This window comes from Marmota flaviventris, chromosome 10, assembly GCF_047511675.1.
Source record: "Marmota flaviventris isolate mMarFla1 chromosome 10, mMarFla1.hap1, whole genome shotgun sequence".
In the NCBI taxonomy this organism is placed as follows: Eukaryota; Metazoa; Chordata; class Mammalia; order Rodentia; family Sciuridae; genus Marmota; species Marmota flaviventris.
The window spans coordinates 26,822,309-26,844,562 of record NC_092507.1 but is presented as its reverse complement, the minus strand read 5'-3'; the positions used below and the strand labels follow the sequence as shown (position 1 = coordinate 26,844,562).

Genomic DNA, 22,254 nt, shown 5'->3' with positions numbered 1-22,254 from the left:
ACACTCTTCAGCTGTATAGCAGAGTTCAACATGAGGAAGTGTATTTAACATAGAGGTATAAATCTGATGGGAGTTTCGTTGGCTCCATTTTTAACTGCTGTGACCTTGGGTTAAAGATCATACAACAATGCATGTAATAATTCTGAGTATAGAAAAACCTCCTTCTGGGCTGGGGTTGTGGCTCAGTGGCAGAGTGCTTGCCTCACATGTGTGAGGCACTGGGTTTGATCCTCAGCACCACATAAAAATGAATAAACAAAATAAAGATATTGTGTCCATGTATAACTAAAAAATATTTTAAAAAAAAGAAGAAAAGAAAAACCTCCTTCTATCAAATTCATGTGTAAACTTGGGTACCAAAGGCAGTATAATTGAGTTGTGGTAGTTCCCCCTTATCCCAGGTTCTGCTTTCCACAATTTCAGTTATCTAAAGTCAACCAGGATCCAAAAATAGTACTAAAGTACAATGAGGGATTAAGATATTTTTAGAGAGAGAAAGAAAGAGACCACATTCACATAACTTTAATTACAGTATAGGGCTCTATTTTATTCAGTAGTAGTTGTTGTTAATCTCTTACTGTGCCTAATATTTATTTATTTATTTATTTATTTTGGCAGTACTGTGAATTGAAACCAGGGTCTTGTAAATGCTAGGCAAGTGCTCTACCTCTGAGCTATATCCCCAAGCCCTTTATAATTTGTATTTTGAGTCAGGGTCTTGGTAAGTTGTCAAGGCTGGCCTGAAACATGCAATTCTCCTGCTTCAGCCTCGTGAGGGTTAAATCAAAGTTTAAAAAGTTTTCCTTTTTAGCTATAGGGTTATAGCTCAGGGACAAGGCACTTGGCTGGCACGTGTGAGATCCTGGTTTAATCCCCAGCACAGAAAAAGATAGGGGGCTTTTCTACTGTATAATTTTTCAAAAGCATTCTTAAAGTATAATATTGAAGAAGATGATAAACTATACGGCATTTCCCAAAATTACTTCACATAGAGCTTCTTCAAATTTTTTTTTAAGTTCTACAGATAGAGATGGTATCTTGGGGAAAAGGGAATTCAGGCACATTCAATTCAACAATTATTGCTTGAGCACCCATGTGCTAGGCTCTGCAGCAGATGTTGGGGATGAGAGCCAGAGGCAGAAAGAACTAATGAACTTGCCTTCCTTAAAGTAATATGCAATGCAAGCACTGTAATGCAATGTGATAAGGGCATGTGTAAAGCACTGGGAAAATCTGGGGGAGAGAATAGTTAGGCCATGCCTTTTAGGATAAGTAGGAGTTGAAAAGAAAGGTGGAACAAAGACTCCAACCACTCCAGGTATCCCTAAAACAAGAAACAGATAAACCGTGGCTTGTCCATATAATGAAATACTACTCAGCAATAAAAAGAAACACATTACTCATATACACAGTAACTTAGATGAATCTCAAATGCATTATGTTTCGTAAAAGAAGACAGTCTTGATCAAAGGCTATGTGGTTTTAGTTACATGACATTCTGGAAAAGGTGAAGTTATAGGACAAAATTCATATCAATAGTTGCCAGGGATTAAGGATAATGGAAAGGATGACTTCAAAAGGGCAGGTGATAATTTTTTGAGATTTATAAATCTTTACTGTGGTGGTGGTGACAGAATGACAGACACATCAAAACTATACATTAAGCCAAAACTATTCTCTAAATGCAGTAAGTTTTACTGTGTGTATTTTATACCTTAATCAAAATAATTACAAGAATGGAATGGATATAGTCATCCCAAGAATGCACACCGTAGCTGGGCATGGTGGCCCACACCTGTAATCCCAGCTGCTCAGGAGGCTGAGGAAGGATTAAAATTTTTTAAAAAATTTTATTTTTTAGGTGTAGATGGACACAACACAATGCCTTCATTTTTATTTGGTGCTGAGGACCAAACCTGGGTCCCACCCATGCTAGGCAAGCGCTCTACCACTGAGCCACAATCCCAGCCCCCAAGGATTACAATTTTGAAGCCAGCCTGTGCTCCTTAGTGAGATCTTGTCTCAAAAGTAAAAATAAAAAGGGCCAGGTATGTAGCTCAGTGGCAGAGGGCTTTCCTAGCATGTGTGAAGCCCTAGGTGCAGTCTACAATGCCACACACACAAAAAAGAATGTGCAGTGAATATAGAAAATGGGAGGGATATGAAGTCATGGCAAAAGAGGAAATGAAAATGTTGCTTTGGCTCCCTTGGAAAAACAGCAAACAACAGAGGAAAGTGTTTGTAAGCAATGGTGGAATGCATGAAGAGTTCTGAGTAGTGGAGTGGCACAATAAAATCTGTGTTTTAAAAACCTAGCCCTGACAGCAGGGTGGAGAAGATACTTGTGAAGGAGAAATGGAGACAGGGAGACTGGTAGGAGCCTCCTGCGAGACAGACAAGTTCTGCCTAGGGCAGCAGGGATACACAAGAGGAAAAACTGAGATGAGAGAACTTCGGGTAGAACACAGAGGGCTATTTGACCTACTGGACATGGGGACAACAAGGGAGGAGAACAATTTACACTCAGCTCTGAGCTTTCCAGCTTGGCCAATTTGATACACAGTGATGCCAAGTAGCAGAATAAAAGAAAAACTAGAGGAGAAAGAGGTTGTGGATGGAGATGAAACAGTAAGTGGAAGGTTTAGACGTGTTTTGCTTGAAATGCCTGGGGTAGGTTATATCACTGGTGCCAAATATTCTTGTGCCCCTCCCTGGGGAAAGATTAGACATCCGCACCCAATTATCTCAGGAGGGGCCATGTGACTTGCTTTGGCAGAGAAAATGTGTCCTGAAATGTGTTACTACTGGGCAGAAGCTTTAAGAGCCACACATGGCTTGTCACGTATCTTTTTTCCCCTCTGCCACGATGATTGGCAATGTTCCAGATACATGCGTCTCTGCCAGCCTGGGTTCTGAAGGGAGGACAGCAGGGTCACAGCTGTAGCACAACCAGTGAATGTGTAATGTAAGCAAGAAATAAATCTTGGTAAGCCTGCAAGATTGTTTTGTTGTTGTTGTTACTGTTGCACAGTCTAGGTTGTCTTGGCTGATACAATGCCTATAAAGCATCTAAGTGAATATGTCTGGTAGATAATTGGAAATACAGATCAGGAGTTGCATAGAGTGTTTGGGGGCAGGAAATACAGATTTAGGAATTGATAAGAAAATAAATGAGCCTAGAAAAGGGGATGAGACTAAAGAGAAAGTTGAAGTTGAGAAGAGAGAAGTATGAAATGCCAGGAAGCAGCAGTGTTTCATGGACACAGGAGGAAGAAGAGTCAGAGGAAACCTGATTACAAGGTGGGGAGCAAACCTAGACAGACTGCTAAGGCCAAAGGAGGAAAACCTTGTGTGAAGTTCTAAGAAGAGATCAATGAGGGAATCTGACCTCCTTAGAAATGAGCAAGGCATTGAGGGAGGGAACACCTCTTGAACTCTGGACTTCCTGAAATTGAAGTCAGTCTAGAGAATTGAAGTCTGATGAGAACAGGTAAGGACAGAAAGCCTTTGTTTTTGCAAAGTGATTGTTTTTGCAAAAAGTTAAGCCATGAAAGAAAGAAAGAAAGAAAAATAAGGTATCAGGTAGACTAAGGGAGAAGCAGAGTGAAGGGATGTTTAATGGAAGAATTGAGGCAGGGGCAAGTATATAAGGTAAAAAAGAGGTCACAGGATGAGAAAGACTGAAATTCTAAAAACAGAAGGGATCACTAATGAAGTGAGTCTCTAGAGAATGCAGAAAGAATTAGGATCAAAAGCAAAGATGGAACCGGTGTGGTGGCTGTAATCCCAGTGGCTTGGGAGGCTGAGACAGGAGGATCACGAGTTCAAAGCCAGCCTCAGCAACACTGAGACACTGAGCAACTCAGTGAGTCTCTGTCTCTAATAAAATACAAAATAGGGCCAGGGATGTGACTTAGTGGTAGAGTGCCCCTGAATCCCTGGTACCAAAAAAAAAAAAGAAAGAAAGAAAGAAAACCCAAAAGTAAAGATGGAGAATTAGCCTGGGATGTTAGAAGAAGATAAGAAAGCAGAAGATTTGGGACAGGGATGTGGCTTGGTGGTAGAACTCTTGCCTAGCATGCACTAGGTCCTGGGTTTGATCTGCAGCACCACAAAACAACAAAAACAAAACACAAAATTTAACTAAATTAGAAGAGAGCCATCTGAGAACACTCATATCTTCCAGATCTTATTTTCTGGGGAAATAGAAGGTAGGACTTAGTTGACAGTGAGGACAACATGGGTAGATAGGGGACTTGAAAAAAATATAAAGGTTTGGAACATATGCTAGGGAGAATAGTATACATTTTAAAATTACAGAATCCAAGGCCTGGCTGAGATTTGCAATTTGTTATCATGTACTTATAATATGGTTCATGATTGAAGAAATTATTTTCCCCCCAGTAACTCTTGTCAGCTAGACAGTAGAAGCAAAGGAAATGTCAAGTGAACTAATTCAGATTTAGAGATGGCAAGAGGCAAGTTTAGAAAATTGGAGATGTTGGTAAGGATCAGTGATATGAAGTAAACCAAGAACTGCAACTATCAGTATTGCAAGGAGTGTAGTGACACCGGATGGTAAAGAACAGAAGTAGGAGAGAGTCTAGGATTTTGGAAAGTCCTAAGGCTACAAGGACAGCAAGTTCATACAGGTGTGGAGAGGTGATCACAGCTGTTGAGGATGGGTGGCAGGATATTTTGTGCCCAGCATTCAGGTAAGTGTTCAGAAAATTTGTATTAACAAAGTTTTAGCAAAATCTAAAAAGTCCTGTTGAGTCAGAGTTTGGGAAATTTACAAGACAACATTTTTATTTTATTTATTTATTTTTAAGGTACTAGAGACTGAACTCAGGAGCCTTCTAACACTGAGCTCCATTCCTAGCCCATTTATTTTTTATTTTTGGTACTGGAGATTGAACCCAGGGGTGTTTTACCACTGTGCCCCATCCCCAGCCCTTTTTTATTTTGAGACAGGGTCTCACTAAGTTTTGAGCGTCTTCCTAAATTGCTGAGGCTGGCCTTGAATTTGGCCATTCCCCTGCCTCAGCTTCCTAAGTCACTGGGATTAAGGCCTGTGCCACTGCACATGGCAAGACAATATTTTTAATTTAAACTGATTGGTAGGCCCACAGAGAGAAAAAACAAACAAATAAACTTTGCTCTCTATTACTTTTTAAAATTTTCTAATTGGAGGGGGGTACTGGGGATTGAACTCAGGAGCATTTGACCACTGAGCCACATCCCCAGCCCTATTTTGTATTTTATTTAGAGAAAGGGTCTCACTGAGTTGCTCAGTGTCTCACTTTTGCTGAGGCTGGCTTTGAACTCACCACCCTCCTGCCTCAGCCTCCTGAGCCACTGGGATTACAGGTGTGTGCCATCATACCCAGCCAACCTTGGTTCTTTAAAGATTCAGAAATAAAAACAAGTGGGGTGTGGTGGTTCACATTTGTAATCCCAGTTACTTAGGAGGCTGACGTAGGAGAATCACAAGAGCAACTTAGTTAAGACTCTGTCTCAAAATAAAATGAAAAGGGCTGGGGATGTAGCTCAGTGGTAGAGCATTTGCCTAGCATGTAAGAATAAAAAAAAATTTAAAAAAAGGAAGAGAAGGAGGAGGAGGAAGGGGAAGAGGGGAAATAAAGAAAGAAAAGAGACAAAAAGAAACACCTCATTCTTGGATTAGAGACAAGAAGCAAAGGGTGTACTAGAAAATAGTGGGAATGTGGCCAGCCAGATTTCATGATTAGGCAATGAAAAGGTCTGATCTCTTGGGGATGGATCAGGGAGGGTCTGGACAAAATGAAGTAATGTTATAAAATATCAAAGAAGCAAAATTGTGGGGGCACAGTGATTCAGGACCATAGTCACAGCTAGTCAAAAGGCTGAGGCAGGAGGATCATTTGATCTCATGAGTTCAAGATGAACCTGGGCACATAACAAGACTCTTGTACCAATTTTTAAAAAACATTTTTTAGTTGTAGATGGACACATTTTATTTATTGATTTATTTATTTTTATGGTGCTGAGGATCGAACCCAGTACCTCACATGTGCAAGGTAGGCGCTCCACCCCTGAGGTACAACCCCCAGCTCTCTTGTACCAATTTTAAAAAACTCTATACTAAAATAAGGAATTCTCTACACTGATATAAAATAGTTTTGGGAGAAAACTCAAAATATTTTTTAGTTGTTGATAGATGTTTATTGAATTTATTTACTTTTTATGTGGTGCTGAGTATTGAACCCAGTGCCTCATACATGCTAGGCAAGTGCTCTACCACTGACCTACAACCCAGTCCCAGGAAGAGAAATTCTTTACTTCCAACTGTGGTCCAGGCATTGGCAGTAAAAAGTAGCAAATGGCAATGAAGTTCAAACAGATAAACTCCCCCTTAAGGTTATCTTTGTCACCCTAATGTACCTGGTGTGTTTCTGACTCCCCTTCCCCAATAAAGCTCTAGAAGACAGCATTTCTATCACACAAAAGAAAATTCATGGGCTGGGGGTGTGGCTCAAGCGGTAGGGCGCTTGCCTGGCATGCGTGCGGCCCGGGTTCGATCCTCAGCACCACATACAAACAAAGATGTTGTGTCCGCCAAAAACTGAAAAATAAATATCAAAAATTCTCTCTCTCTCTCTCTCTCTCTCTCTCTCTCTCTCTCTCTCTCTCTCTCTCACCTCTCTCTTTAAAAAATTTAAAAAAAAATATTAAAAAAAAAAAAGAAAATTCATTCCTGAAACTTGTACCATTCAGAATTAGCCATGTAAGCTCAACTGCAAATACTATGTTTACTAAATTATTATTAGGTACTTGTGCTTTTGAGGGAAATAAATGTAAATATGCACACTTTAAAAACATACTCAGGCTGGAAGTGATGGCACAGTTTTGTAATCTCAGCTACTCTGTGGGGTAGGAGGCTGAGGTAGGAGAATCAGAAATTCAAGACCAGCTTGGACAATTTAGAGAGATCCCGTCTCAGAATAAAAAATAAAAAGGGTTGGGGATGTGGTAGAACCACCCTGGGTTTAATACCTAGTAGTACAAAGGAAGGGAGGGAGGGAGAAGGAGGCATTCAGGGGCAGTGGGCGGTAGAGCAGGATGCTTAGTATGCATAAGGCCCTAGTTTCAATCTCCAGAACCAGAACCAAAACCAAAACCAAAACCAGATTCCCTTGCCACAGAGTTAGATAATGAAACTTTACACTACCGTCTTCTTACCCTTTCTGTTTTATCTGCACAGAACAGTCTTGTGTGATGTCTCTTTTGCACCACAATATATGTTATTCCTGGCCGATAATCTTCCTCCAAACTGATACATGCCTTTCGAATCGCTATTAATTCCGGCCAAGCTACCTAGGAGACAGAAATGGAATCATGTCTCAGAGAGTATCTCTCAGAGCTGATTTACTGAGGAGCCCATGGGAGGAAGCCCCTTTAGATTCTTAGAAGCTCCAGATGGCAACAATGGGCTAATGAGAGTACCTGTTTCATTTGTCCCTCAGATACCCCTCCACGGTAATAGATGATGCGAGTGGGTTTGAAGCGCGTGGATTTGTAGAACTGGATCAGAAGTTCTCGAACCATGTTAGTGAGGTCCTGGATGACCTCCTGACTGTAGAGGAGTTCTTGGGAGATCTCCTGCCGGGAAGTCTGCACCCGAACCGTGGCGCAATACCTGCTGGGGTGGCCATCCATACTGCCCACCACGGCCGCTATGGAGGGCTTCTTCCCATCTCCCGCTGGAGGGTGAGTGACATCTGCTCCCAGGAAGATGACAGGTTGCTGGAACACGGAGGGCCTGCTCAGAATCAAGGAAACAGCGCCACTCAGACATACAGGTAAAAATGTTTGGGTCTCAAAAAACTGTATCATTAGATGATGATCACAGATACAATCTTAAGAGAGAATGTGTGCCTATGAGGAGAGAACATAAAGTACCCAAACCTCAATTCTCCTTAAAATGTGCAACTCAAGAACAGAACCAAGCCTATCTTTTTATTGGTTTTATTTTTCTCCATAATGTTTATCACTTATACTATATATTTTCACTTATTTATTTTTTCTTTTTGTCTGTACACGCCTGTGAATGTAAGCTCTATAAGGGTTTAGAATGATGTTTTGTTTCGTTTTGGTCACTGTTATTTCCTAGTGCCTAGAACACTGCTTTAGCTCATACTTGGCACTGAATAAATATTTATCAAAAGAATGAACTCATTTATTTGGCACTGATTTCTCTATCTAAGGAATCAAGGAGAAAAAAAAATGGCTTGCATGTTTCTCTGGTTAAAGCTAGCCAAAAGAAGGGGGGGAGAAAAAATATGATATGAAGTTTTAAAATTCTTAAATATAGGATTTGGGACTGTGAGTATTCATTCTTCATCTAGGAAGCATCCCAAATCTAACAATCTCATGTAACAGGTATTAAAGATGAGATTCCATGAAGACAGAGGCTGTGTGCTGTTTATTTCTCTATCATCAGGAAACACAGGCTCAGCATAGAACAATTAATAACAACAAACATATGTGCCATGTATATGAACAACATAGTAACAGCTCGTGTGTATTATGTGAGAGCTACCCTGCTACTCTACATGTTTAACTCATTTAGTCTTCACAAGAATTCTATGAAAGAGGGAAAATTTTCTCTATTTTCTAGATTAAAAAAAAAAGATGAGACATAAGAGAATAGAGAATGTGCCCAAGATCACAGACTTAGGAAGTGTAAAACCAGAATACAAACCCAAGAAATCGACACCAAAGTTTGACTCTAAGCCACTGTATTATCTCAAAAGAATGAAGTAAAAATTAAGTGATCTTAGGTTCTTTCCCTATGACCTGTATGCCTCATCACCAATGTTTCAAAAAGGATTTATTTACCCAGATGTTTCACTCAAGAACAAAAATGAGAATTGTGATAAGATTACATAAGTGCAAGTCACTCAACATCACACCCTCTTTTCAAATACAGCAATGACTAATGCTACAGTCCTAAATTTAACTTTTCAAATCATTTTCACATATAGGATTTCACATTAAAAACAATATTTTAGATTTGATAAGGCAGATATTATTATCTTGAAAGATGCTGGTATATGTGAGGGTCTAGGTTTGATCCCTAGCAATACAAAAAAGAAAGAACGAAAAAAAGTTCATACGGGCACCAATACTCAAATCTACTTTAAAAAAAATTATTGTAGTTGTCAAAGGACCTTTTTTTTTTTTTTTTTATTTACATGCAGCAATGAGAATCAAACCCAGTGCCTCACACATGCTAGGCAAGTGCTCTACCACTGAGCTATAACCCCAGCCCTTTTTTTTTGTGTGTGTGTGTGTGTGTGTGTACCAGATATTGAATCCAGGGGCACTTAACCACTGAGCCACACCCTGAGCCCTTTTAATATTTTATTTAGAGACAGGGTCTCATTGAATTTCTAAGGCCTTGCTAAGTTACTGAGGCTGGCTTTGAACTCATGATTCTCCTGCCTTAGCCTCCCAAGCCACTGGGATTCCATGTGTGCACAACCATGCCTGGCTAATCTCCTAACTTTTAGCCAGTACTTTGCTTATAATATCACTGTCTTGCTTTGGCATTTGGTTACTCTAGAATGGGTCCGACAAATTCAAATTTAAACAAAAAGCCACTGGGGTTAAACAGGCAAGGTTCCTTCTTTATTTAAAGGTACCAGGGATCAAACTCACAGCCTGTGCATGCTAGGCGAATGCTCTACCACTGAGTTATATATAGCCCCAGCCCTCAAGTGAGGTTACTTAACAGGACATAAAAAAGTTGATCGGGGGGCTGTGGTTCAGCGGTAGAGCGCTCGCCTAGCATGTGTGAGGCCCTGGGTTCAATCCTCAGCACCACATAAAAATAAACAAATAAAATGAAGATATTGTGTCCAACTACAACTAAAAAATAAATATTAAAAAGAAAGTTGAGCAGGGCTTGGGATGTACCTCAGTGGTAAAGTACTTGCCTACCATGCATTAGGCCTTGGGTTCAATCCCCAGAACTGCAAAAAAAAAAAAAAAAAAATTAAAATAAACTCAGCTTCATTAAAGTTTATGGAAGTTGGGAATGTAGCTCAATAGCAGAGCTCTTGACTAGTACAGGAGGCAGGCCTCAATGTACTAGGCCTCGTTTTGCAATCCACCTTCAGTCTTCAGAGTACCTGGGATTAAAGATATGTGTCTGTCACTGCAGCTGGTTTTAAGATAAAATTTTTTTAAAAGGATGAGAATATAGCTCAAAGGTAGAGCCCTTCCCTACTATGCCTGAGGCCCTGGATTCAATATTCAGTACTACCAAAAAAAAAGAAAGAAAAAAAAAGTAACTATTTAGCAGAGTGAAAAGGCAAAACACAAAACACAGAATAGGAAAAGATATTATGTAATACACATATCCTAGAAAGGATTTATATTCCAGAAACCACAAAGATGTATTAGTGAAAAAGATTCACAAAAGAACTGATAATTCCCTGTGTTGGTATGAAGCAACTCTCAATGGGATGTAAATTGGTATAGAAACCTGGAAAAGTACTTGATTGTATCTACTGATGCAAAACATAAGTATTCTCTATAACTGTATTCTTTATAACTCAGCAATCCCATACCTGGAATCCACACAAAAGAAATAATGCTCACACCCATCAAAAAATGCAAAATTATAGAATAAATGTATAAGAATATCTTCCATACAGATAAAATCTTGTGAGTTATTCATAAAATGAAATAATGCACAGCAAAGAGAAAGAATGAACTATTGTGAAATGCAACAACATAAATGAATCTCATAGATAATAACGTGGAGCAAAATAAGATACACAATATAATACATACTATATGAGTCCGTTTATATCAAGGTCAAAATTAGGCAAAACTAATCTATGATGATAGAGGTCAAAATAGTGGTTACCTTTGCGGAGGGGACATCTATTTTGTTTTGTTTTGCTTTTTGTTGGTGATGCTGGGGATTGAACTCAGGGCCTCAAGTGTTCTAGGCAAGTACTTTAACACTGAACTACACCCCTCATCTATTTGGAGGGGCCAGAGGAAGCCTAACTTGGTGCTGGAAATGTTCTATATCATAACTGGGTTGTGGATGGTACATGGATGTACACATATAAAACAAATAATAATCAAGATGCATATTTGAGATACCTATGCTTTACCATAAATTATGTAAGTTAGATGTTAAGCAAATGTAGAAAAAAACAGAAGTTAGAATCTTACCTTTGATGAGGTACAAGTACATTGTTAATTCCTCCAAGCTTTGCATTTATCTTCAGGCAAAGATTGGAAAGGGTTTGGGGTGAGGTCTTCACTACGTTTTTTACCTGGACACACTGTGTGGCCATACCTAGAAGGGTATCTCCAACACGTTTTACCTCCGCTACAAAAGTAAGTTAATTATTTTAATTAATTTCCTTTACCAAGAGTAAAAGACCCCACACATTAACATTAACAGAGCAACTATTATATACTGCAAATAGTGCTAAGATGCTTAGTACTGGAGTAGATGGTCATTTCATCTGCTCATCCTCCAAGGTAGGCCTCCCTTGGATTGGTTCTCCAGGCTCCTCTTCTCCTTCTTGCAGGCCTTGATGCCAGCCTGCTTCCCTTATTCTTTGGTGCTGTCTGCCACCACTTGCTCAGTCCCTTGAGGTTTCTTCTCCCACATAACTGGTCTGGCAAAGGAATCAATCTCCTCCCACTTGTTTCTCCCTCCCAGCCCTTTGAATTTTACTTTTCTGCTCCCCACTCCCAACACTAGGGATAAACAGAAAGTAACAAAAGAAGCAAACACAGACAGGGATGAAGACAGTTTTATAAAGTCTAAGGGCTGGTCAGTGGCTCCTACAACCTTTACTTCAATGATAACCAAAAGAACTTTGTATCACTGTTATAATAGATACAAACTAAGCAGATCCTCTTCTGGAAGTAGCAGGCTCCGCCCCCCCCCCCCCCCCCTCTGATATTTCTAAGTGCTTTTCATCACACACTCCAGTTCTCCCAGTTTTCTAGGCCGTGACAGGATTGTACTGCATTTCTTGCCCACATCCCCACCTGTCCTCCTGTTCCCCATATGGTTGGTTATGGCCAAGGAGATGCAAACAGAAAAGAGAGTGATGGACTAGCAACATTCCAAATAGTGACTGCTCTGCCACTCTGGGTCCCAGAGTGGGTATGACATGATGGCAAGGAGCAGAAGTCACCATCTACCTTCAGTGGATACAAAGCAGAAGCAAGAAAGGATTTTTTTTTTTTTTTCAGTGTTGGGGATTGAACCCAGGGCCTTGTGAACGTTAGGCAAGGGCTCTACCATTGAGTATACCCCTACCCACAATTTTCTTCTTTTGAACCACGGAGAGTTTGAGATTTTTTGTGACCTAGCTAGCCCTACCTAGCTTATCCTGACTGTCACACCTACTACTTGAAATCATCCCTCATTCAGCATTAAAGTGATCCATACCATATACTGGTGTCTTTCCCGGCAAGATAACCACTATCAGCTGTAGGCCCACATATGTCATTTTCAGATGTTTAAACATGGGCTCCACGCTGTCTGCACCTTGTGCGTACTTGCAGAAACATGGCTGACCCTGGATGGGCATTCCTGCATCCTTGGAGATTTTACGCAGTTGGTCAGTGAAACTTCTGTTGGAAAAAAAACCAGTGGCATAGTGCTTTCATTTCAGTGCACATTCTTAGCATGAATATCTCTTAAAATACTTTCAGTTCTGCAAATTCTTAGCCAAAATTAGAAACAAACAAATAAACAAACAAAAAAATTTTTTTAACTAGTTGCCAAAATAGACTGGCAGTTGTACTACTGCAATTATAGTAGATAAGAATCTGTATTAATAAATCATCAGATTATTGTTTTTATTTTTTTCCAGTGCCAGGGATTGAACCCAAGCATTGAACCCAGGAATTGAACCTTGCACATGCTAAACAAATGCTCTACTACTAAGCTAAACTGCCAGCTCCATCATTTTGAAATTTTCAATGATTATGGCTCAGCTGGGCCCCAAGACTAGAATAAAACTCCTGTTCAAAGATTTTTTAAAATATTGAAATTAGTCATTCTATTCAGAAGAAAAGAGGATCAAAATTTCAGGTAACAAACATTTTGGTAAGGCATAAGAAGAGTTGGGTAAGCTTGTACTCAACTGAGAACACAGAAACTTGCTATTACAAAACCAGGGTATTTAGGATTACCATCAAACTTGTAAAAGATCTGTTTCAATAATAGTATCAAAAGAGATCACTTAAAATTGAAATTCACTTTTAAGTTTTAAATTTCAAATTTAAGATGTTATTTCAATCTATGTATAAAGCTTTTACAATAATTTCTTTGCCAATATTTTGTAGGATTCCTTTCTTTCCTCTCAGCTCACTTGACTTTTTCAACTTTTCCTTAACTTCCCTTATGTAGATAGATGCAACTGTAAGATGTGAGCCAATACTTCCAGCTAGTGACCTTGCCATCAAACAGGATCACTAGTAAAGTATTATTATTATTATTATCATCATCATCATCATCATCATCATCATCATCATTTGGGTTCCAGGGATTGAACTTAGGGGCACTCAACTACTGAGCCACATCCCCAGCCCTATTTTGTATTTTATTGGAGACAGGGTCTCGCTGAGTTGTTTAGCGCCTTGCCATTGCTAAGGCTGGCTTTGAATTTTCGATCCTCCTGCCTCTGCCTCCCGAGTCGCTGGGATTACAGGCGTGCGCCACCACACCCGGCTACACTAGTAAATAATAATGACTAAAAATAAGTGAGTTTTTATCTTAGCTGAAAGATAAAATTAGCAGGAAAGGAATCTGAACTAAGAATTCTCCAAGTAGCGTTGCTTTAGCATTGTCACTCACAAAGTTCTGTTCTAAATATATAGAAACTGAGTCGGGTTTTTAATGTAATTCCCACATTTGCAATTTACTATAACACAAGGTCTTTTCCACAGAGCCAGAGGTATCACTACAGGAGTCAGGGATTTAGTGCCAGTGTACACAGCACATTCACATAAGGATGGTACTTTCATATCTGGAAGGGATACTACTAGGCTGAAAATACGAAGATACTCACTTTAGTAAATCTTCCCTACATTGTTTCTGAGGCGCAAAACAAGCAACTGCCCAAACTTTAATTTCAATGCCAGCATAAAACTGCTTTCCTCGCATGTCCCAGACACCCTGGTTGGGTGTGGCTACTGTTTTATTCTTTAAAACAAAACAAAACAAAAAAAAGAAACAAAAGAAAAGAGAAAGACATTACAATCTAAGGCCATTTTAATGTTGAGGAGGGAATAAACAAAATTCTATCTGGCATGAGCCAGAAGACAAAAAACAATAATAAGCACAACTATGGGTAAATTCAATGTGGTGAAGTAGAAAAATTCTGGATTATAATCTTCTTTTGACCGGCGTGGCAGAAGCTTGCTGGGATTTTTTTTTTTTTTTTTTTAAAGCTTACCCGGCCTCCATATTGCAGCATTGGTGCTGGAAGCACCCTGCCTGTGAGCTCTGTCATTTCATTGTGCACAACAATCCCAAATTCTTTCAGGTAAGGATCAGGTCCACCCACCATACTGTTACTCTTCACCTAAAAAAAAAAAAACCCAGAAAGTTTGTATATATAAAAACCAGAGTAACTGTGACCCATCAGGAATCTTCTAGTTTTTTGTTTTTTCATCTTAGAGCTGGCTGATTTTGAAGACCAGGCCTTACTGACCAGTCTACTGATCTCTTCCTGTCTGTCAGGAGCAGATCTTGCTGTGGCTTTGATCATCGTGGAAGTCTGATTGTCTGTGAGTTTCTTTATACATCGCTGTCCTGCCACTATGTTACAGACCTGCCAAGAGGCAAAGAGAAATTAGTCTGTGCAGTAATGGGTTTCTTCATTGTAAGCTTTTGCCAAATTATCATATATCCTCCATTTCTAGAAAAATAAAAACTGTGAGACAGTGAAATTATCTACCCAAAATACTTCAGAAAGATTAAATCCTACTTTAGAATGGTATCTTTAATAATAATAATAATAACAACAACAACACAAGAGATTGGCAGATTGGCAAAAGAAAATGTAGTTTAGCTTACCTCAAGTGGCAAGTATGTATGCTTTTGTTCTTGTCCCACTTGGAGACAGGGAAGATGGGGATATTTCAGCTGTAGACTATACTTTTGCTTAAAATATTGAGCTACTGTACATTCCATTGCTTGACCATTTTCTAGCTGCAAAGGAAAACTATAGGAGAGAATTTTAGAAATTCAAATTTTAGAAATTTAAGGTTTTTTTTCCTAAATAAATAAACAAATAGAGCCTACTAACATTTTCCTACCTTGATCAGTCTCTTAAAAAACAAAGATCAGAGCAGCAGGTGTAGTTTAGAGACAGAGCATGTGCTAAGCTTGCACAAGGTCCTTGCACAAGGATTTAATCCTTTGCATCACCAAACCCCCAGCCCAAAACAAACAAACAAGATCAATCTTTGAGTATTTTCAGTTAAGTCTCTTTAGTCTTTAGTCGTGAACCTCAAGAAAATAATTCAATTGAAATGATCTGTTTGTTGAAACTATGATTACCAAAAAATTTAATTCAAAATTTGAAAGAATTTTTTGGTATTTTTTTTTAGTTTTAACTGGACACAATACCTTTATTCTATTTATTTATTTTTATGTAGTGCTGAAGATTGAATCCAGGGCCTCACAGGTACTAGGTGAGCTCTCTACTACTGTGCCACAACCCCGCCCCCCCAGAAAGAATTTTTTTTTAAGAAATTAAAATAAGAAGCTATAGGATGGATATGGAGTGCACACCTATAATCCCAGCAACTTGGGAGGTTGAGGCAGAATTGCAAGTTTGTGGCCAGTCTCAGCAACTAAGCAAGATTCTGTCTCAAAATAATTAAAAAATAAAAAGGGCAGGGGATGTGGCTCAGTGGTTAAGCACTGCTGGGTTCTACTGGTGGTACTAAAAAAAGAGAGAGAGAGAGAGAAGTAGCAACAGCAGCAGCAACAGGAGCAGCTATAGAAACCTAAGATAAAAATACTCAGTTGAAGTCAGTTAACACCTACAAATATAAGTTCGATCTCCTGTGGGCTTCTTATACATGATTGACTTCAAATAAGGACTTAGAATCATCCATATAGGAGTTTTATTTCCTTAAGAGAATTTTGTATAAAATGACTATAGTACAGTTATTTTGTTTACATTTTCAGATCCCTGAGCCAGGACAAATACACATAGATGTGAAGACAACATGACCAAATATATGAAGTTGAGATTGTACCAGAATATTTGGTATAAAAGGGGAGCATGATTAAGACTCTTTATTGGCTCTTTCAGTGGGCAAATTATCTCAAAAACTTAACACAATGATAAATTTAATCTTACTTTCTTAACTGCTACAGACCCACAAGATAATGATGCAGTGAGGATTATCTGTGTGACATTTATGTGCTTTAAACCTTTGAGCAAAGATAATATAGGTCCACAAATCTAACTATTCTGATAGGATTTTGGAAAGTAATTAAATAATGAAAAAAAGGCACAGATCTTGAAACAAATATTACAATTCTCAAAAATGACTTCATAAGGTTTTAGTATAGTAGCTTTTTTTTTCCCCCTGACAGAATGATGTCAATGGAGCCAAGCATAGTGGCACACACCTGTAATCCCAGCAATTTGGGAGTCTGTGGCAGGAGAATCACAAGTGCACAATTAGCCTCAGCAATTTAGCAAGATCCTATCTCAAAATAAAAAATAAAAAGGGCTGGGTATGTAGCTCAATGGTTAAGCACTCCTTGGTTTAATCCCTAGTGACAAAAAAAGAAGGAGGAGGAGGAAAAGAAGGAGGATAAGGAGGAGGAGGAGGAGAGGCAGCTACCTACAAAAGGAAAGAGAAAAATCTACACAAAAATACGCATGCCTATAATCTCAGCAGTTCGGGAGGCTGAGACAGGAGGATCACGAGTTCAAAGCCAGCCTCAGCAAAAAGCGAGGCACTAAACAACTCAATGAGACCCTGTGTCTAAATAAAACACAAAATATAGGATTGGGGATGTGGCTCAGTGGTCGAATGCCCCTGAGTTCAATCCCCGACACCCCCCTCCCAACAACAACAACAAAATTACAAAGCAATATAAGTCTTCCCATGACCGGGTTATATGACTTCTAGGCTTCAACAGAACTTGCAGGCCCTGTATTGAAAACTACAACAGTATAATAAATGATGCTGATAATATGGCTCTGCATCGTTAAATAAAAGTTGACCTATGTTTAACATGCTAATTTTAAAAGATGAATGGAATTGAAGGCAGGAAATACGTTTCATAAAAATCTGTCCAAGGTGGGTGTAACAGCACATAGCTGTAGTCCCAGCTACTTAGGACGCTGAGGCTGGAGAAGTGATTGAGCCCAAGTGTTCTAGACCAGCCTGGGCAAAAAAAGCAAGATCCAACTCAAGAGAAAAGAAAAAGAAACAAATATCTCTATCAAAAATATTTCAAACATTTTTTAAAGCTTTGGTATTAAAATAAAGATTCTGGTAATCTTGAAAATTATACTATATGTGGCTCAGTGATAGAGTGCTTGCCTAGCATGTGTGAGGCACTGGGTTGGATCCCTGGCTCCACATAAAAATAAACATATAAAATAAAGGTATTGTGTCCATCTACAAATAAAAAATATATTTAAAAAAATTATACTACAGTTTTCACAAATAATTTTAGTAGCTTCCTTTGTTACCAAAAATGTTATGTCATTTTAGATGTGATTAACATACGTTTGATGACTGGCTGGTCGTCTAGTCACATTACAAACTCGATATTTTCGTTTCATCTGTCCACAGTGAGTCACTTCAACTTTGAGACCTAAAGTTAAAAAAAAAAAAAAAAGCCAAAACGTGACAAAAACTGATTCAATGTTGTTTTGTTTTATTTTTTTGCCATACTAGGAATCAAACCCAGGAGCATTTTTGTTTTGTTTTGTTTTGATTACAGAGTCACATCTCCAGACATTTTCAATTTCTATTTTGAAACAAGGTCTTGCTAAATTGCAGTGGCTGGCCTGGAACTTGTTGAACATTGTTTTTTTAAAAAAATCATGACATTACTTGGCAATTTAGCAAGACCCTCAGGAATTCACAAAATAAAAAGGCTGAGGAACCTCTGGTACCAAATAAATAAATAGAAATAAAAATCATTAACAGGCAAAACCCCTCAACTAAGCATAATAAATTAGAACTCAGATGATCTAAGATGTTTAATTAACATACTCTGTTAATCCATTCAGTAAATATTTAATAAGTATTAACTACGTTCTGAAATTTATTCTCAGCTCTGGAGACAACCCTCATGAAATTTATACTATACTGAGAGAATATTGCTAACTATAAGTGAAGAAGAAAAGAAATTCCAAAAGTATAATAAATAAACTTGCATTATTTTATTAAAAGGTAAAGTTTTTTTTTTTTTTGGAGGGGGCAGGGATTGAACCCAGGAGCGCTTAACCACCGAACCAATCCCCAGCCCCTTTTTCTATGTTTTATGTTGAGACAGGGTCTCGCTAAGTTGCTGAGGCTGACTTTGAACTTGTGATCCTCCTGCCTCAGTCTCCCAAGCTACTGGGATTACAGATGTGTGCCACTGCATGTAGCTGGTAAAGTTTTTAAGTAGGTAAGGATAATTTTATTGAGAGACTGACACATGACAGATACTGTACCAGGAAACTTTGTAAACCTAATTGCATTTAATTCTCACAACTCTGCAGACATATATTATTGCCTGTTCCTTGAGATGAATAATTTAAATAAACTAAGACTCACAGTGTGTAATAGTGGTTAAGGAACTTGCCCAACTAACTAGGCTGGGATGGAAGCCCAACTTTTTCTGACTTCAAAGCCAAGGCCACTTGCACCATACATAGCTGCCTCACCAAGACTATATTAATAGAAACACCTACCTCTGATTTCTTTGGTAAACTTGACACGCTGGGAGTCTGTTAGAGGTTTGGTCTGTTCATTGATGTTCTGAATGTCTAAAACCTCACACATGAACTCAATAATAGGCTGAGCCCTGTAGAAAGCAGTTGCAGATACTAACAGAGAGGAAAGATGTTTAGCTTTAAGGGGAAGGGAAGGGCCAAAAAACAAACAAGCAAACAAAAAACAGCCAAAAAGTTAATGAATAAAGAGAGTTCCATCCTACCATCAATGTTGAGCATCATGTTCCACATAGCAGGTCTTACAGACTGATGGAAACCAAACCAAACCTCTCTGCCCCCTCCCAGAGGGTGGTAGTAACCTTCAGGAGGTGAGAAGAAGGAACGACCCACCGGAGTGTACCTGGAGAAATAAGAGTGCATGTTTCATAACAAAAACTTGAAAGGGGCTGGGGTTGTGGCTCAGTGGTAGAGTGCTTGCCTAGAATGTGTGAGGCCCTGGATTTGATCCTCAGCACCACATAAAAATAAATAAATAAAATAAATGTCTATCAACAACTAAAAAAAAAAATCTTGAAAGATTTTTCATTTCACTCTGAACTTTGTGAGCTGAAATTAAGTTTGAATTATGACTTATACAGAACTTTTCAGTGGTTAAATGTAACCTACCAAAAAGTCTGAACATCTACAGGAAAGAATCCAAACCAAGGTACTCACCTCATAGAGGGAAGATGTCTTGTGATAACATCAAGTGCTTGTACTGAGTCATCTGGGACTTCATTCAAGTGCCCAGCTAAAGCTTCTAAAAGCAACTGAAGGCTCACAACAGACACCCATTGAACAGACACTTTGAAGGTTTGGTCTTTACCCTCACCTGGGAGGGTCACTTCCATATCAACCTAGGAGAAAAAATACATATGTACAAACAAACATGTTTACAAAGTCTGTGGGAAAGATTTCAAGAATATTTAAAAATGACTTATGCATAAGTGTCTTTATTTTAACATTTTCTGTAATTATAAAACATTGGAAACAATGTAAATGTCCATCAATAATTTAATGTGGACTACTATACAATAGTTAAAAATAAGTAGATACTACAATATGGATGAAGTTTAAAAACATTACACTAAGTGAAATAAGCCAGACAGAGCCATGCGTCACCACAATCCCAGTAACTAAGGAGGCTGAGGCAGGAAGATTACAAGAGCGAGGCCAGCCTCAGCAATTTAGTAAGGCCCTAAGCAGCTTAGTGAGACTCTGTTTCAAAATAAAATAAAATAAAAAGGACTGGGGATGTGGCTCAGTTGTGAAGTGTCCCTGGGTTCAAACCCTAGCACCACCACCACCAACAACAAAAGTCAGACCCAAAAAGACAAATACTATGTAATTCCACTTATATGAGGTACCTAGAATAGTCAAATTCATAGAGAAACAGTAAAATAGTGGTTACCAGGGACTGGGGACAGTTAGGTATGGGGAGTTACCATTTGATGAGTTTCTGTTTGAGATGATAAAAAAAAGTTCTAGAGATGGGTGGTGGTGATGACTGCGCAACAGGGTGAATGCACTAAATGATGGTGAATTGTACACTTAAAAATGACTAAGATGATAAATTTTATGCTATATATATTTTGCCATAATAAAATAATTGAATTTGAAAAAATACTAAGGTAGATCTAAATGCATATAAATGAAAAGACCTCCTAGGCATATTGCTGAATGAAAAAACAAATCACAAAATATATGTGAAAAAAGCATATCTATAAATATGCACAAATAATTAATACATTTAAAATATTTTAAAAGATATATGCCAAATTATTATAGCAATATCCTTTAAAAAGGAAACTGGAAAGGAGAGGTGCAAATAGGAGGAAGAGGCAAGAAGCCACAACATTTCTAGACTGTCTAGATAAGCTATAATTAGCATATATTCACATATTACTGTTTTAATTTTAAAAAATAAGTGTTTAAAAAAGTACTATGGTATTATGAATGTATTTTCACAAGTGAGAATGATAAAAACTCCATTGTTCAGAACTAGATAGTATTTCTTTAAAGTACATTGTTAATATGAGAAATTTTAAATAAAATATATGTAAAGATGAGATGACAGGGCTGGGGTTGGGGCTCAGTGGCAAAGCGCTTGCCTCACACATGTGAGGCTCTGGGTTCAATCCTCAGCACCACATAAAAATAAACAAACAAAATAAAGATATTGGGGAAAAAATGAGGTGACAAAATCAATTAATAATAATAATTAATAATAATAATAATTATTATTATTATTCTGCAGATTGAACCCAGGAGCATTCTACCACTAAATTATATCCCCAGCCATTTTTTACTTTATTTATTTATCTTTTAATGTATATATTTTTAGTTGTTGATGGACCTTTACTTTTTTTTTAGTTGTAGATGGACACAATATCTTTATTTTCATTTATTTATTTTTTTATGTGGTACTGAAAATTGAACCCAGCACCTCATACATGCAAGGCAAGCGCTCAACCACTGAGCTACAACCCAGCTCTGGACCTTTATTTATTTATTTATTTATTTGTTTGTTTGTTTATATGCAGTGCTGAGAATCCATCCCAGTGCTTCACACATGCTAGGCAAGCACTCTACCACTGAGCCACAACCCCAGCCTTTTATTTATTTATTTAAAAAATTTTTTTAGTTATAGACGGACACAATACATTTATTTTGTTTATTTTTATGTGGTGCTGAGGATCGAACCCAGTGCCTCATATGTGCAAGGCAAGTGTTCTACCGCTGAGCCCCAACCCCAGCCCCTTACTTTATTTTTTGATACAGGATCTCATTAAATTGCTGAGGCTGGTCTTGAACTTGCAATCCTCCTGTCTCAGCCTCCTAAATAGCTGGGATTACAGGTATGCACCACTGCACCTGGCTTCAACCTAAATTCTAGTGCTCATCTCATCTTCAATTATCAGTTAACAAGAGACAACTGAATATGGACAGAATATCACATGTATCATTACTATGAAAAAAAAAACAACATTTTTGCCATATGTAATTACTACTACTTGACCATAGTGTTTCTTGCTGTTAACACTTACCCTATCCCGTCCAATTGGCAGTGGATGTGCTGTGTACATGTTTCTTTTGCCATCATAGCCAGGCTGCCGATCACCAAATATCTGCATCTTGAAGTGTCTCACCATTGTATCTACTACCTCCCTTAACAGTAATGGAGATAAGTGGTAGTTAGCTTTGTGAAATAGTGAACAGTAAGGGACGTATCACTGTACCTTCATCACCTAAATTC

The 22,254-nt window shown here is 38.4% G+C and overlaps 1 protein-coding gene across 1 annotated transcript in view; it reads right to left on the bottom strand.

Annotated features, from left to right (window-relative positions):
* The window catches only part of Ago4 (argonaute RISC component 4), a 36,706-nt gene that overhangs the window by 5,664 nt on the left and 8,788 nt on the right, over window positions 1–22,254 (bottom strand). The window contains exons 3-15 of the mRNA XM_027937397.2: window positions 22,046–22,166; window positions 19,674–19,855; window positions 19,223–19,359; window positions 18,978–19,112; window positions 17,800–17,887; window positions 15,113–15,260; window positions 14,748–14,867; window positions 14,490–14,618; window positions 14,103–14,236; window positions 12,476–12,660; window positions 11,236–11,395; window positions 7,486–7,801; window positions 7,222–7,356 (exon numbers count right to left, since the gene is read on the bottom strand). Of these exons, the coding sequence (XP_027793198.1) occupies window positions 7,222–7,356; window positions 7,486–7,801; window positions 11,236–11,395; window positions 12,476–12,660; window positions 14,103–14,236; window positions 14,490–14,618; window positions 14,748–14,867; window positions 15,113–15,260; window positions 17,800–17,887; window positions 18,978–19,112; window positions 19,223–19,359; window positions 19,674–19,855; window positions 22,046–22,166 (1,990 nt within the window). The remainder of the gene's footprint in view (window positions 1–7,221; window positions 7,357–7,485; window positions 7,802–11,235; window positions 11,396–12,475; window positions 12,661–14,102; window positions 14,237–14,489; window positions 14,619–14,747; window positions 14,868–15,112; window positions 15,261–17,799; window positions 17,888–18,977; window positions 19,113–19,222; window positions 19,360–19,673; window positions 19,856–22,045; window positions 22,167–22,254) is intronic.